The following is a 16,467-nucleotide window of genomic DNA, read 5'->3' as shown; positions in this document are numbered from 1 at the left end:
AAGTAATTCGTGTAGTAAGAAAATAATAACATAAAATTTTTGTGCACGTGACGAGGCATATTGGAGGTTGACACAAATTTTCCACACGGGACGGCAGTTGCGGTGACTCGGCTGGACAAAATACTTTACACAGAATTGTTATATCGACAATCGATACGTGTCAAAATGGGAGGTAAATGAATTTCGGAATTGATATTGATCTCGTTTGTGGAAGCATTAATATAGCTGATAAGTAGGGGATGTTAATGAAAAGTATAGGTAAATATAGCGTATATTAAGTATAGCGTAAATTCGTTCCTAATATGTGGCTGCCGAGAGAGAACCTTGACAGTCACCCAGTCCAAAAGTTCTATAAGGGTAAACTATTGTTTGGAGCAACAGCAACATAGCAAAAATGTTGTGACCTGCTGCCTAGAGCCTACAAAAGAGAAGATATGAAATAAACCAAAGATCTGTTTCGTGAAAGATGAAGGTAGATGTGAAGGAAAAATACTGAAACCTGAACAATTTTTCAATCTCCCTTATGTGCCTGTCGACTGGCCAGTGCAGCTCTACCCTGATTACTTGTATTCCACTGAGGGTTGACCACTATCGTATTAACATTTTTACACTTACAAATTGCTTTCTTCAGTCCTCATATATTACTGTCTTAGTACTAATGGGTACTGGAAACTCTTACCTCCAATACCATAGTTGCCTCGTCTCTTTTGAGATTTTCTTTCCTTTTTGTCTCTTTGATCTAAAACATTGTTTCCTTTTTGCCTAAGTACTTCCATTAAATTAATGCGCCTTACATAGATTATAGTATAATCCTATTTATTCACTGTATCCTGAACTTAAGTCGATCTGGGATACCTTTGTATTCTCAAATAAATTGTTATAACGTATGTTTCTGATTTCCTACACGAGACCTCCCTTTTCTCGTGCAGTTTGCCCCATATTTTTACTTACCGTATAATTAGAGCACGATCTACAAATTTCGGTGTACTCGAACGGCATTCCATTATAGTAATTGCTGTCTGATGCGCAGGGATCTGAAATCACTCTTTCTTTGACATACCTTGTGATCAATGTTTTGTCTAGTGAGCATACGAACGGAAAGAAGTGTGAAATTTATCACAGTGCAAGTTTCACAAGAGCTCAGCCAGTGACGAGTAGGAAGTACGTGGGGGTAGAAGGGTCGGGGAGAAGACCCTGTCTGCCATAAATGTTCCAAAGTCTGGCTTGTGTGTCAAGTTTCACTTTATTTTGGTCCATTAATTTTTAGTTTACACAGTTACAGGTAAAGTTACGTGACCTCAAACTGACCCTCAGTGAAACAGCACAGAGCCCACCGTCAAGAGTGTCCGAGTTGGCAGATTAAAAACAGCTCGCATTTCCGTCTGCGGCTTCCGTCAGCGCAACAGCAGACATCTCCGGGCTACTGGAAAAAAATTAACAGCAGCAAACACTGACCTGACTGTGATCTTATGGTAAGTAGATACATTTGCTGTTGTCTTTCAGAAAGCACAACCGAGCTTCGTGAGTACTGAGAGCAGATTTGAAAGCTTAATTACAATTACACTTTTATTGACTTGCACAAAAATGAGGTTCTCTGCCCCTGATACAGAAGAGCAACAGTTTTATGATACAATTTTTCCACATTTTTATTGACAGTACAGTTTTTTAAAACTGCTAGTAATTAATCAATAATATGAAATAAATATTGCTAAATTTTGTGTCAGAGTTTCTAAGCTGTATTTGGGCATACAATTTGTACTTAATCAGAGCATACAATGAGATTCACAATCAGATAAAAAAACTAATCACTTTGGTGTACAATTATAAGTCACACTGACATACACAAACAAAGTCCATAAATAAAAACTCCATTATAATCCACTGGCAAACAATATTTATTTAAAGTAACCCACGAGATTTTTCGTAAACCTGACTCTAAAACTTATGAATACATTTTCTGAAGCTGAGCAAACATTTTTGAAGTATCCACATATTCGTACTTCAGATGTTGGCTTCCAGTTGGCACCTGGAGCCATGTTGCTCGGCTATAATTAGTTTGGATAGCGATGACAGTCCGGTTCTAATAACTCTGTTCATTAACTGCCACCCTTATTGCTGACACATTTATCTCGGGCTTATATTTAAATTGTAATGGTAATGTGTACGGGAACGGTATTACTAAAAATTAATTGAATCTTTTTATTTTTGAACGCAGCTTATTTACTCGCATTTGTTTAGTTTCTCTCGTACACGTCGAGTACAATCTTGCTTACGGCATTATGTAAAATCCGAGTTTTAATAAACGAACTGTTTGACAAATAGAGTTAGAGAATCTTTACATTCTATACCACGAGTGTGCCTCAGAAATTCTTCTCAAAGAAACAGTCGGAAGGAGACGGAGACAGGTTACCGTTTGCTCGCTCGCAAGTAGTCGCGACACGCACGGCAGCAGTGTCTCGCATCTTACTACCCACGACAGGCTCAGAGAATGCACACGGAGACTGACGTGCTAACACGCCGACATTCTACGCAGCTGCAGTAGCGCCGTAAACACCGAGCAAACTAAACTTTGGGGGACAGTACGCATTTACAAATGTACATATACGCGTTAGTTCAAAATATATCAATGTGGCTCCAGTGTTGAGATATAATCCTTTTAAATGATACAGTTATTCACCCGTATCTGTTGTAATCGTGAAAGATAAAACTGTATATTTAACAATTGCAATTCACTTCCTTAAAATAAAGTATATTAGAGTGAGAGTACTTTGTTCTCAAAAATTATTTCTTCTTTCTAAACCTTTCACTATGCATTTTTAAAAGATTTACAATCTGTCAGGGATACAGACTTAACACATATTTTGGCAGATCAGTTTTCTGGTAGGTGAAAATTTCTTCGACTACTTGAGGAAACTTGGCTGTGTGCAGTTTAAAGTAAGTAATCACTGGCTAACCGGCACCTCGAAAGAAAAGGATGCCCGCGCTCGACGTCTGACGAGAAAGAAGTTTCCTGCCAGTACAGAATTGCAGACGGGGCAAATCGTTGCCGCGAGCTCTCGTGACGCGGCTCGAGGAAACCTCTCTTCCCGGTATCCTCCTGTATTGTTATTGGTCTCCGGGAGGATAAGAAAATGAGTTTAAAAACATTTTAGGGCATCCTGCCACTATGATATGTGCACGTTCTACAGCAAAACCAGGCCCAAATCTGAAGCTTTCTATGGAAACGTCTGTTACATTCGCGCAGACTACTTTGGTCACCAGGAGCTGCCCGGCTACATTCTGGCAGGACGCTCTTCCTACGGGTCAGAATTTGACGCAATACCCTGCACGTGTTTACTAAATCTATTGCGATAGGGAAACGGCGTGGGTAACAGAGTGGTGTGGGTTAGTGCCGTACGTGGAGTGTGTGCTAAATTGAGGGTGTATTTATTTTCTTCTTATTGTCTCTAGAACGAAATCCAGATTTACGAGATGCACAAATATTGGCTATCACAATAATAACAAAAAGATTCTTTTTCCGCTATTAAAATGTGTTAACGTGTGAATCTCTCAGAATCCGATATTTTGAGCAAGGTGTATCCTGCACAAATATGTTACAGTTATTGCCTAAAATATTCTTTGCATTACATTTAATTCTGCAGCACTAACCCTTGTACTTTTGAGATATGAAAAAGTAATTCCCATCTGATTTATCATCTTTAGCATTACAAAGAGGCAGCTATAGTAATCTTACTCACAGCTTTGACAATATCACTTTATTCTTGTCTACATAGCACTGTTTTCTTAGCCTACAATGATAAATAACCTCTGAGACAATAGACTTTATCTTCGAAATAAAATCTAAAGCATACTCTGAACACTTACACCTACAAATCAATTCAAATGACTCTGTCAGTTCTTTTTAGGAAATGCACACAAAATTAGTTCATAACTTTAAAACAAAGCCACATGTTTTCACTCAATTCAAAGCCTGCATATACATATAGGTTTCCTTTACTGATTTTAGGAATCCAGTGGTAGATTTTACGCACTACGTGTCAGACCCAACTTCAAATAAATGGCGTTTCAGCTGACCTTACACTGAAGTCTCTTAATGGACTAGATGTACATTGCAACAGTGCCTACTTCAGCATAAGATACCATTATTACACTTTTGAACACACACACATTGAAAAAAGAAAATAACTCCATAAATAGGTTAGGTTACACCCCCAAACGGAATGCTCGTATGACTGAATATATCTAGTAAGGAATGAGGAATGGAATGCAGAATTGGAAAATCTGTTATGCCTATAAAATATTGAGGATTACCTAACAAGGAGATTAAAGGAATGACAAAAATTTGAGGTCGCATTAAGAGACGACGGGTCCTCTACTCGAGAGAGCAGCAGACCGGAACTGGGAGTGAACTTCTGTCGGTGTGTCACGTGGGATCGTCTCACAGTCACAACACGACAGGCTAACAGTAGACAGAAATTCTAAGGAGAACACAATACAGTTTACACAAGTCACACATTCAACCGAATTAGACACGTAATAGTCCACAGTGTGCCCGAGAAGCCGGAACGCAGTCTGTCAGTTCGGCACGCGCAGACGGCTGCGTCCGCCCGTCTCTGTGGCGGCGGTCCCGTCCCGTCCCGTCGCACCGATACGCTGACACTGTTCACTTCGCAGTTCTCGGGCAGTCTGCGCCTGGCACGGAGCCGGAAACGGGCGGCGTCTCTACTCTGGAACGAGGAGATCCCAGTTGGCACTACGCGGCCTCTGAAATATAGAACTGATCGTGTAGGGTAATTACGGTAATGCGTACCTCACATTAAAATAAAATGTTTAAGGCCGAGTCAAAGACCGAGTGGGCTGGTCTGGGTACAAGGCCTTCAGTGTCAAAGAATTAGATGATTATTATTATTATTATTTTGTGATTTTCCTCATTACAGAGGCTTATCTCCAACATAATAATTTACTTGGAAATTACAATACAAACAATAAATGTTCTTAAACTATATTTTCAAAATATCCCTCCAGGTGTTTCGATCTTGTGTGTCCTCTTCCTCTGCGCCCATTCTCCTCATTATGTGCTGTACAATTTGGAGCCAGGTGGTCATAGGTCACCCTCTTCTTCTTCTTCTCCGGTTCCCACTCCAGTATCAATTTTGGTATTCTGGTTTTCTCCATTCGTCGTACATGCCCGTACCACTGTAATTTCTTCCTATCCGTTGCGTCGTATATTCTTTCTTTTATTTCCATTCTCCTTATTATTTCTGTGTTCCTTATCTTTTCTTTCCTGGAGATTCTTGCCAATCTTCTCCAAAAGTCCATCTCTAGAGCTTGTAATTTTTTAATGTGCTTCATGTTAACTGTCCAGGTCTCCGTTCCATACAGAACTGCACTCTCTAATATGGATTTGTATATTAATTTTTTAGTTCTCCTCATTACATTCCTGCTCCATAAGACTGAGATAAGCATCCCAATGACCCTCCGTCTGCTACTAATTCTTTTATTGATTTCTGACTCTGATTTTCCCTCGATTTCTAAAATGGATCCCAAATAACAGGAAGTGTTTTATCTTTTTGATTTTCTTTCCTTCAATGTATAGCTCATCTGAATCATTACTCGGGTACTCAGTTTTTTGGTAATTAATCTTCAAACCCCAAGTTTTGTATTCTACTGCTAGTTGATTGAACATATAGTTAGCATCCTCCCCATCTTGTGCTACGACTACTTGATCATCAGCGAACAATAAATGATGTAGGTAAACTCCATCTCTTATTTCTAATCCCATACTATATTTACGAGACCATGTACTAAGGCTAATATCTATATAGATTTTAAATAATGACGGTGACATGGGACAGCCCTGTAAAAGGGCCTTTGCTTGTTCTAAATTAGATAATTGACCAAATTGTGACGGGAAATATGGGATCGAGCCACATTTTCAACTGTCACAACATATTTGTTCAGATTCAGCTTATCTGAATAGTTTGCACTGATATCATTTCACTGCATTTAATTTATTTCCTAAATCGAGGAAAATAATCTATTTTTGAAAATAAACATACGGGGTGTACCACTCGAACCTCCCTGATTTTGAGGACCCGGGAGAGGAAAACCACAGTGCCTATGACAATGAAAGATGCACCACGTTGTAGACCGTCTCAAAGAATTTATATTCCCGCATCAGAAGTGTCAAGTACCGTCGCCAGAGTGCAGCACGGTCACACGAAGTGAAAATGGCGACTCCACAGCAGTGTGCGCAAGCAACAGTGCGGTTTGCAGAAACGAAATTGCCGATTACTGTGCAAAGAAATTATTGTCGTGTGTATGAATGTGATCCACCTGATGTGAAAACATTTAAGGAATGATATAGGAAGTTTCTGGCAACAGCAAGTGTTCTGAAACATTCTGGCGGTGCACATTACGGAGTTTCAGAAGAGACAGTGGAGGACATCAGACAGACGTTTTTCAGAAGCCCACGTAAGTCACTTCGTCAAGCAGCTAGGCAACTCGATGTACCTAGATCGACATTGTATCGTGTAGTTCACCAGTGTCTTACAAAGTGCAAATTCTGCAACACGTGACGCCCAACGACAAACCACGCCGACGACAAATTGCTGCGGATATGCTGCAGTGTATTGATATGGATGCCAGCTTCCTGGAAAGATGCTTATTCTCAGATGAGGCAACCTGTCATCTATCAGAAAGGGTTTGTAGGCATAATATTCGGATTTGGGGTTCACAAAATGCAGACGAGGTCACCAAACATGTTCGTGATAGCCCTAAACTGAATGTCTGGTGCGTGCAAATGCAAGACGGGACTGTCGGACGGTTCGTCTTTGCAGAACAAACAGTGAATGGGTCAGTGTATCTGGACACATCGGTCGATGACTGTTCACAAGTTCCCAGATAGGAAATCTCCCAATCGTCAGATCGGACACGGAGGACCCACTTCCCGGCTACCGCGTTCACCCGACATTATGCCACTCCATTTCTTTGTACGGGGATTTGTGAAAGACTGCGAGCACGTGACCAAAGTGGACGATATTCCTACGTTGCGACATCGTATCACTAATGCGATTGCAACAATAACAGAGGAAATGTTCCAAACAACTTGGCAAGAAACTGAATATAGACTTGATATTCTTCGTACTACAAATGGTTCACATATAGAGGTGTATTGTTAATAAATAAATAAATTCTTTGAGATGATCTACAATGTGGTGCACTTTCCATTGTCATATCTACTGTGCTTTTGTTTCCCGGGTCTTTGAAATCAGGGAGATTTGAGTGGGACACCATTTATTTGGATAGATAAAAAACGTACTCGCCGAGTTGCAGTAGAACAACACACGCATAAAAAGTATTAAACAGGGTAGGAAAAACAGATTGCTACTTACTGTAAAGAAGAAATGTTAAGTTGCAGACAGGCATACTTAAGACACTTATGTAGAGCTTTCAGCCACAGCCTTCATCAGTAAAAACACACACACACACACACACACCCCTCATAAGTATGGCTGCCAACTCCAGCATCTCAGGCTGGAATGCGACTATCACGTGGGATGCAAGCAGCAATCTGGAGGGGGCAGAGAAGGGGAAGGGGAACAAATAGTAGTGGTACAGACGGGCAGAAAGACGACGACTGGTGGAGTGTGCGGGGATTAGAATGCCAAAAAATGCAGCATCGAGAGGTTGTGGGGTAACGGAGCAAAAATGGAGAAGAGCGTGGTGAGTGCATCGGCAGGGGGGGTGGGAGACGAGAACCGTGAGAAGGTGACGGGACGGAGGCAGTCGAAACTGTCACGCGGAGGGCGTGGGGACAGTAGGTTACTGTAGGTCGAGGCCGGTACAACTTCGGGTAACTCCCGTCTGCGTTGTTTGGAAAAGCTGGTGGCGGAGGGGAGGATCCGGGAGGCTCGGGTAGTGAAGCGGCTGCCGAAATCGAGCATGTTACGTTCGGCCGCATTTGTGCCACGGGGCGGTCTACTTCGCTCTCAGCCACACAGTCTGACGGCGGCCGTTCCTCCTGGCGGAAGGTCGGTCGACAGTCTTGTTGTTGTTGTGGTCTTCAGTCCTGAGACTGGTTTGATGCAGCTCTCCATGCTACTCTATCCTGTGCAAGCTTTTTCATCTCCCAGTACCTACTGCAACCTACATCCTTCTGAATTTGCTTAGTGTATTCATCTCTTGGTCTCCCTCTACGATTTTTACCCTCCACGCTGCCCTCCAATACTAAATTGGTGATCCCTTGATGCCTCAGAACATGTCCTACCAACCGATCCCTTCTTCTGGTCAAGTTGTGCCACAAACTTCTCTTCTCCCCAATCCTATTCAATACTTCCTCATTAGTTATGTGATCTACCCATCTAATCTTCAGTCTTACCGGTACCGGTACCGAAAGCCGTGCGGCGGTCGCAGCGGAACTGCCGTAGGGCAGACGGGCCGTCCTCTGACGGGGTAGGATAAGCTCGTGACGGGACCTGAATAAGAAGTGCGGGGTGGACGGATCGGGCAGGTGCCGCACGCGGGTCTCCCACGGGGATACGATTCTCGCGGCGAGAGGGTACGTCCGGAAGCGGCACGGGGACGGAGTACGACACCGTGGAAGTCGGGTGGGCGACAGGACGCCACTTTACTAGAGTTGGGAAGAATTTGGGGTAGGACGTCCCCCATTTCGGGGGACGGCGACAAGTAACGGGAGCTCCGGCAGAGGGTGCGGTTCGGACGTCCCGGCGACGGAGGGGGCACTCCTCCGCGGCCGGTTCTCGGGGACAGTGCCCGTACGTGAAGGTCTAGGCGAGAACTTCGGCATAGTAGGCGAGGGAGTTTTCGTCACCGCGATACGCAATCACCGGGTGGCCTCGGTGTACGGGAAGGAGTTTCCGGTGCGAAGTGCGGCTACTCTCGGCGGTCGGTGCATTTAATATGGAGAAGGGAGGGAAGTGGCACGCAGGGGTGAGGAGGACCAGGTGAAGTGGGTGTGCGGCTGTGAAGGAATGGAGGAACGGTGTCTCGGCCCTGAGTACGGACAGTGAAGATATCGCCAGTGAACCTGAACCAGACTAGGGGTCAGGTTTTTTGGGAGGCTAGGAAGGCCGCCTCTAGATGGCCTGTAAACAGGTTGGTGCAGGAAGGTGCCCGACCCTTTCTTTTTCTGACAAAGTCTGTGGCCGAAAGTTAATGTGTAAGTGTCTTTTTAACTGTGCCTGTCTGCAACATAATGTGTCATTCTTACAGTAAATATGTCTCTCTCTTTTCCGTACACTATTGATATTCCAATCTGGAGTATCCACTGTTTAGATATATAAAGCTTCAACAGAAGAGGAGGAGGACTGAAAGCAGACAAATTTTGGGCTTCAGTGCTAACCTCAACAAAAGGTACCAACTCTCTTGTGAGAAAAACTCCATAAAATGCACTGGTGATCTGTGGCAGCAGTCTGACGGTGTCACGACCCGATCGACGTGCAGTTTTGCTTGCCGATCTCGTTAGATTCTGATAAGCGGTTGAGCCTCTGACGGTGTCTCCGGCGTGAGGAGGTGAAACGTGCCTTATGGCACGGCCTAATGACCGCACGACTAAACCACAAATGTAGACACTGGCTGAGACAACCTACACTGTACGATTTAAGTATTATAACTGCATATATGCTAGACTATTTTTAAATACGTTATCTTTTCCACGACTTTTGAGAAGGGAGTAAATACTGAAACGAGCTTACAGTTCTCGACACCTATTCTACTCCCTTGCTTAAACGGCACGTACTCTAATCTGTACGAGAAGATACCTCGTGAAAGTGGTGCCTCAAATATATGGCCGAGTATAGTAGCCGTATCGGGAGGATGTGCTTTTATATTTTGCTTAAAACATTACGAACCTCGTGAGGATTTTTTCAATTAAGAGAGTTAATTAATTTTCCGATTTCCCTGGAAGAATTTGGAGTAATTTCGAATCGACTAAATGCTCGCAGTACCTACTGTCGCATATATGGCGAGGATTTTCCTTTCGAACTGACAGTATAGAATTTTTTAGTTACGTTAACAAAGTGATTCTTGAAGAGGCTTACAATCTATTTGGTGTCACGGTCTATTTGGTATTATCTTTAATTACTACATCATCTCGTTCACTGACAGACTTTTGCATTTCCCTTCTGATTCTGCTCCCGACTGTTTCGATTTAATTTTCAGATTTACTAATCTCTGACATTATAAGTGAGCTTTCTGACTATACCATTCTTCTTAATAAAGAGTTATATATTCTGTAATTTGAAAGCAGTTGCACATCTGTTCTTATCCGTCCATTTTGTATACGCACGTCTTTCTGCTATGTTATCCTTTCTTAATATCTACTGCTTTTACACACAAATGGCACCGTACTTCACATTCACTGGGGGACATCCATTAAAGGTTGAAATGCATTAAATTTGTAATTTACGTTGCCTCGTATACCTAATTCCAGCTGGCGCTTTGCCGTTTCCTTCGAGGTAACTGTTGCGACTTAATAAATTTTATAATGGTTCCATTAGAGGAATCTTTACAGGGTTTGACAATGACACTTGTTGTAAACTAAAAGGACTAATTCTATCTCCCGCTTCAAATAAAATGGCAGATCATTAACATAAAGGTCTGCGATTAAAGCCTGCAGAACCTCTCTTCAGTTTCTTTCCGTGACGTTCCGATGTGAATTACTTCGACAGTCTGATGTAGCTTCCTGTATCTGGGTTCTTAAACGAGAACTAAAGTGGGCATACTCGAACACTGAATTTCAAAAAATTACACTCTTTGACTCAGATTTCATTAGTGACTCATTCAGATTCCTCAGAGGGGTCAAGCTGCTGATATTACAACATTCAACAATTTTGTTACCCGTTCAGTGAAATAGCTGACTCAGCAAAGTGGCAAACTGAGTCGAATAAGACAAAATGCAAGTGTTTTTTTTTTTTTTTTTTTTTTTTTAGCCCTCTACACTCTCTCGAGTCGTACGTACCTTGCCGAGTGCCCACTAGTGCAGCAACCACCGGACGGTGGCGAGCACGACGAGGTGAGTGGACGCGACGACCGCGAGCGACGCGACCTGCTGGCCGGCTCCGTCCGGGCCGCCCACGACGATGTCGCCCTCCTTCATGAAGACGTAATCCATGACGTGTATGATGCCGTTCGTGCACTCCACGTCTGGCCGGAAGATGTGGATCCACTCACCCTGCCACTCCACGTAGTAACCTGCGGGAAGCACAGAGTAAAGACACGGTGTGCACTCTTGTGACACCGTCTAAACGTTTTGAGTTTAAATTCGCACCTGAAGGTACTTCACTTGTAATGATCATCTGTGAAAACAACAGAAAACAAATACGATTTCTGGTGTGAAATTTGACTGACCGTTTTTCTTACGGGTCGTAGGAGCAGCTTTTGTGACTGGGGAGGTCGGGTGGTAGGATACTCGGCCGTACTGAGCGATTTATTAGTGACAGTTAAGTATGTTTTCATTTTACATACTGTGGCAACGGCTCATCTCGACAAATTCTGTGAAATGCTGCTGTGTTTGCAGTGTGGGCTCCTTGTTTTGCACGTTTTCCTTCTTCTGTGAACATTGTTTTTGATTTCTTACCTTTTCAGCATATATATCTTTCTGAATTTAGTATTTACTTTTAAAAAATCTCCAATTTATTCCCGATTTTTGGGACATTTTTTTTTAAACACAGGTCTCAATTTCTGTTATTTGAGTTAAAGTTTATCCCTTTTTTGTGAAAATACTGGAACTTATGTTTAGCTCTGTACTCACTCATTCTTCATTTTCTTAGCTTTGCTGTTGGCACCAAATTTTAAGTATATATTGGTGTATTAAGAATCAGCTGCATATGTCATCTGTATTGCATTAATTGTTTCTCTTGAGATTCTTTTTTCTAGTATTATAGTACAACGTGTTTCAGAGGACGATTGCGACCTTTTGCAGAATGCATATCACTTTAAGGTTGTTTTTTTTCCCTTTTTGTCAATTATTCCCCATCTTTTCACTGTGTTCCTATTTCCTTTTATAGGTCCACTTACAACCTGTTTCCTTTTCCTTCCTGGCTAGGAATCCTTTCATCCATAACATTTTTCCTCTGATGCTGCTTCACTCTGTTGTTCCTTGTCTTGTGCTGCTTCTTTGTAAGTCCATCTTGAACTCGGCATCTTAATGACTGAGATCTGTTTGGTTATTCTCTTGTTATCAATTCCATACAAATGACCAAATTTCTTCTAGGTGTTTCTGCTATGCTCCCTATATTCCAAGAGCTTGGCAGTATTTTGATTCCAATTCTTATTTTCTACATCACTAGTTCACGGAGCTTATATTTTAATGCTAGCTAACCACTTGCACGAGAGTCACTGATGATTCGCAGTCCCCAAATATTTGACGTTTTCCTTTTTTTTAAATTAAATAATACTTCCCACTAAAAATTAAGGAGATTTTTTAAGCGTTTAGTTAGTTCTATAGAGACTGTTAAAACTGCTTTGCTGCCTAGCATCTCCAGACTTTGCCTTGCACTACCACATTTGTTAAACTTCCTCAAAGTATAGCAGAATTGCCAGCAAATGCCAAGCAAATTACTTTGAAAACTTTGTTTTTTCTTGCCAGTATTACTGCTGATATTTTATGTTTTGATAATTTTCCATTTGCCCCTGATTATAGTGTAAGAGGGATTGGAGATGAACTATCCCATTGTGTTACATCTATATTTACATCAAGAAGTTTTGGAACACTTCATTTAACTTTCTTTTCTTCATCATTTTTTTAAGAGCCCTCAGGTAAGGTACAACAAAAACTCCAGCATTGTAGAACAACTCCAAACTAAAACAGGATCTCTTCATTGTAATAGAATAGATAACAATCAACGTAGCTGTCAGTACATTCTTCAAAGACGTAAGAAATGAAACTCAATGTGCAACAAACTTTTCCTTTTTCCTAGATATCTCGCTCATTTTTATTTTTCTGAGGAAAGAAGAAATCATTTATTCGCATAGTTAGGTGGCTATGAATTTACTTTTTCTTTCAAAATTCAAAAATGTTGTTTTAACTGCAGTTTAGTTCTAAATAATTATTTTTCTCATTTGTTGTTAGCTGGGGCAAAGACACCTCCCCCATTATCCTGTTAAATTTCCAAGTGTCATATTAAGAAAATATTTATATAAATAAATTTTAAAAATCTCTAGCGCCTAAGCAAATTTTGCTAATTCGATTTTTATACTGATTTTGATAAGAATATATTAATTTACGTGTGGCACGTCGTACACCTCGACAAGTGAGTGGTCGGCTCCCCGTAGTGCCGCAGACTTTCCTCGGCGGGAGGTCTAGGCGGGGGTGCGTTCAGCCTCGTGATGCCAGTCGTGGCGCTACTCGACCGAGTTGTTGTGGCTGCAGGTGACGAAAACTGGCAACAGCCAGGAGAGCAGAGCAGGCTGTCCACACAAGCCCCCCCCCCCCCCCTCCCCTTTCCACGTCCGTACTACATTCGACTGTGCCACTGACAGAGGATGACATGTAGATGGAGTTTACTTTTATGTTTACATTTACATTCAATGTTAATAACAGGCATTCTGTTGTAAGTAGTAACTACTTACTTGAGAACTAATTACTTTAAAATCAATAACATTAAAAATTAAATAGAGACAAAGGCACAATTACTTCTGATCAATATCATTTTCTAATGCCACGGAGGTACGACCACAGTGTCTCGTTTGCAGTACTTTGCTCCTGTTTTATCTTTTGTTTAAAGTGTAATACAAAAAGTAGTTAAAAATAGTTCGTCGGGTTACTTCAGTGGAGTCTGTAATGAAAAGTGTTCGTGTGTCGTAACCCTTCGTGTACAGTTATACGTCGCATTTATTTTCGGTAATTAGAATACAGTCGTACGAAACACTCTCGGACTTCTCGCAACGTCACTTCGGGGTAAAACATCGAGCTTTCGACAATATCCACAGTCGACTTCATCGGGAGCAAATGACTGTCAAAATTGCTGTCGTGGTGGTGTTACGTACCTCAAAGACAGTTTCCGAACGGTCACAGATGAAGGGTTTCTCACACGTTGTTCTCATTTCTACAGCCTGTTTAATTATAGAGTCCCAAAATGTGGAAGACGGGGAAAAAGCTTTTGTTTTTTCAAATAGTATTTTACAATCGTTTGCGAGTCTGTGCTCGGCAATTGCAGAGTTCTCCGATTCGCTATTTTTAATATGCCACTGGTGTTCTGCAAAGTGGTTGGAAATGCTGCAGACAGACTAGCCGATGTAACTCCTTCTGCACTCAAACGCGGTGTTGTGAAGCCCGGGAATCCTGAGGCTGAGACTGTCCTAAACAGACGGTAGCATCTGCTTTATCTTCTTAGGCACTCGCAAAAAGCGTCCGATGCCTCGTCTTCCCGGGACTCTTCCTTTTTTGCCAGATGTAGTGCCGTGAAAGGGGAGGAATGCGTTCGGTGGCTCATCACGTGAAAGTCTGGCATTTTTACATTTCCTTTACTCTGAGGGCCCGATTCGATATCGCGTGACTCGTAGCCGTCCTTTCTGAACACGTGCTTCGAATGATTACTTTCGGAATAGAAGTGGTCCTTGTCGGAAACAGTTTTTGTTCTGTGTATCGACATATGTAAAGCTGCTCTCTTCTCGACACAGACAGTGAAAACTCTGTGCACTGAGACTTAAATCGGTGTGCGTCGGCTCGCGGTACACTGTGTGGCCGAGGCGGCGATTTTCGTCGTACCGGAACATCTGAAAATGGCAGCCTTTCTCCTTTCTCAGTCTTGACGGTGTACAGGATATGTGGATGTGTGTGGTTTTATTGAACATTTCGACGATTGTGCAATAAATTTGGCTCCTCTTTGTTCATCTTCACCAACACATTTATGGTCTGGCCACAGGGGTAGAAGCTCTTGAGCACTTCCAGGATCGTATGAAAAGCATTCACTCAGATATCCAGTTCACTATCGACACAGAGAAAGAAGAAAGGCTGCCGTTTTTAGACGTCCCGATATGAAGAAAATCGGGTCGGAAGGATGCCTCAGCCACTCGGTGAACCGCAAGCTGACACACGCCGATTTACGTCTCACTGCCCAGAGTCTTCTCCGTCCGGTCCAGAAGAGGACAGCTTTAAAGGCCCTAGTACACAGAGCAGAAACCTTTCCTGACGAGGACCACTTCCGTTCCAAAATTAAGTATCTGAAGCACGAATTCTGAGATAACGGCCACGGGTCACGTGATATCGAGTCGACGTTATCTGAGAAAAGAAAGTGTGAAAATGCTAAACGTTTGCGCGACGAGCCAACTTCAGCATTCCTTCACTTTTGCAGCACTACATCTGGGAAAATACGGAGAGTCCTGGGAAGGCGAGATATCGGATGTATTTTCCGACCTCCTGAGAAGATAAACCAGATGTTACGTCGTGTTTAGGACAGTCTCGGGCTCAGGATTCCTGGGATCGGTCAGTCCGTCTGCGCCGTTTCCGACCACTGTGCAGAATGTCGGTGACAAATTATAAATCGAGAACTGGAGAACTCTGCAGTTGCCGAGCACAGCCTCACAAACCGTCATAAAATAGTGTCGGAAGAAACAAATGTTTTGTCCCAGGCTTCCATATACTGCAATTGTGTAACTGAAGAGGCCATATAAATAAGAATATGTGAGAAAACCTTCAACTGTGACAGCCGATATAATCTTAGGGGGTCCGAAAGTGAGCTGTCGATGCAGAGAAGATCCGGAGATATTTGTTGCGATGTTCACACTACGGCAGGATGAGTTGTGCCACCAGCATTGACACTGGTACTGTCTCGGGCAGCACGTTGTAACTACCAAGCGATTGGAAGGTGTCTTTGGGCTATATGTGGCCACCACAGCAGATATTTTGACAGTCAGTTGTTGTCGACGAAGAGGACGGTGGGTATCGTCGAAAGCTCGAGGTTTTACTCTGAACCGGTGAAGTGAGAAGTCCGAGAATAATTTACACGGCAGTGCCATCACGAAAGACTTAGTTCTTAATTAGGATAAAGCTTGGCAGTGAATTAGTCTTAAAAATTAACATTTAAATTGTCTCTGCATGCAACTTCAGTACTCTGCAAATAAGCGGGGTATTTTTTTTGTTAAATCAGAGTGTGTTACAAATTAAACAATATTTTAAGCACACAGTAACTCAAATTTCAAAATTATTTGCTTCGCACCTTACTAGACACTGTGTACCTTCAGGAGGAATGTCATTACTGTTGACACGCGTGCACAAGCATGCGCACCCCCCCCCCCCCCCCCACTATAGTTTTCTAGTGAGAATTTCAGACACCACAATGCGCCAACTTCTTAATGGACTGGCGAGTGTATTAATATTAAGCACTGATTTTATGTAGAACAAAATGTGACGCTCCATGTCAATACACGATCGCAAGTGCGAGTGACTGACTGACCAGAGAGAGCTTTCAGTCCGTGCAGAGGGTACACTGCCCATTTGGCCAA

The 16,467-nt window shown here is 42.5% G+C and overlaps 1 protein-coding gene across 12 annotated transcripts in view; it reads right to left on the bottom strand.

Annotated features, from left to right (window-relative positions):
- Positions 1 to 1,224: 1,224 nt before the first annotated feature.
- Positions 1,225 to 16,467, bottom strand: part of LOC124719084 (fasciclin-1) — a 656,083-nt gene continuing 640,840 nt past the window's right edge. For 10 of the 12 annotated variants that reach the window (XM_047244768.1, XM_047244764.1, XM_047244765.1 and 7 more), the window contains 2 exons: positions 10,982 to 11,214; positions 1,225 to 4,764 (listed from right to left, as the gene is read on the bottom strand). In XM_047244768.1, the coding sequence (XP_047100724.1) occupies positions 10,997 to 11,214 (218 nt within the window). In that variant the 3' untranslated portion in view covers positions 1,225 to 4,764; positions 10,982 to 10,996. Of the gene's footprint in view, positions 4,778 to 10,981; positions 11,215 to 16,467 lie in introns of all 12 variants that reach the window. The other 2 variants (XM_047244767.1, XM_047244766.1) reach the window with 2 other exon arrangements.

Source organism: Schistocerca piceifrons, chromosome 10 (genome assembly GCF_021461385.2).
Source record: "Schistocerca piceifrons isolate TAMUIC-IGC-003096 chromosome 10, iqSchPice1.1, whole genome shotgun sequence".
NCBI classification, from domain to species: Eukaryota; Metazoa; Arthropoda; class Insecta; order Orthoptera; family Acrididae; genus Schistocerca; species Schistocerca piceifrons.
Note: the sequence above shows the minus strand (reverse complement) of the source record. Positions and strands in the feature narration are given on the sequence as shown.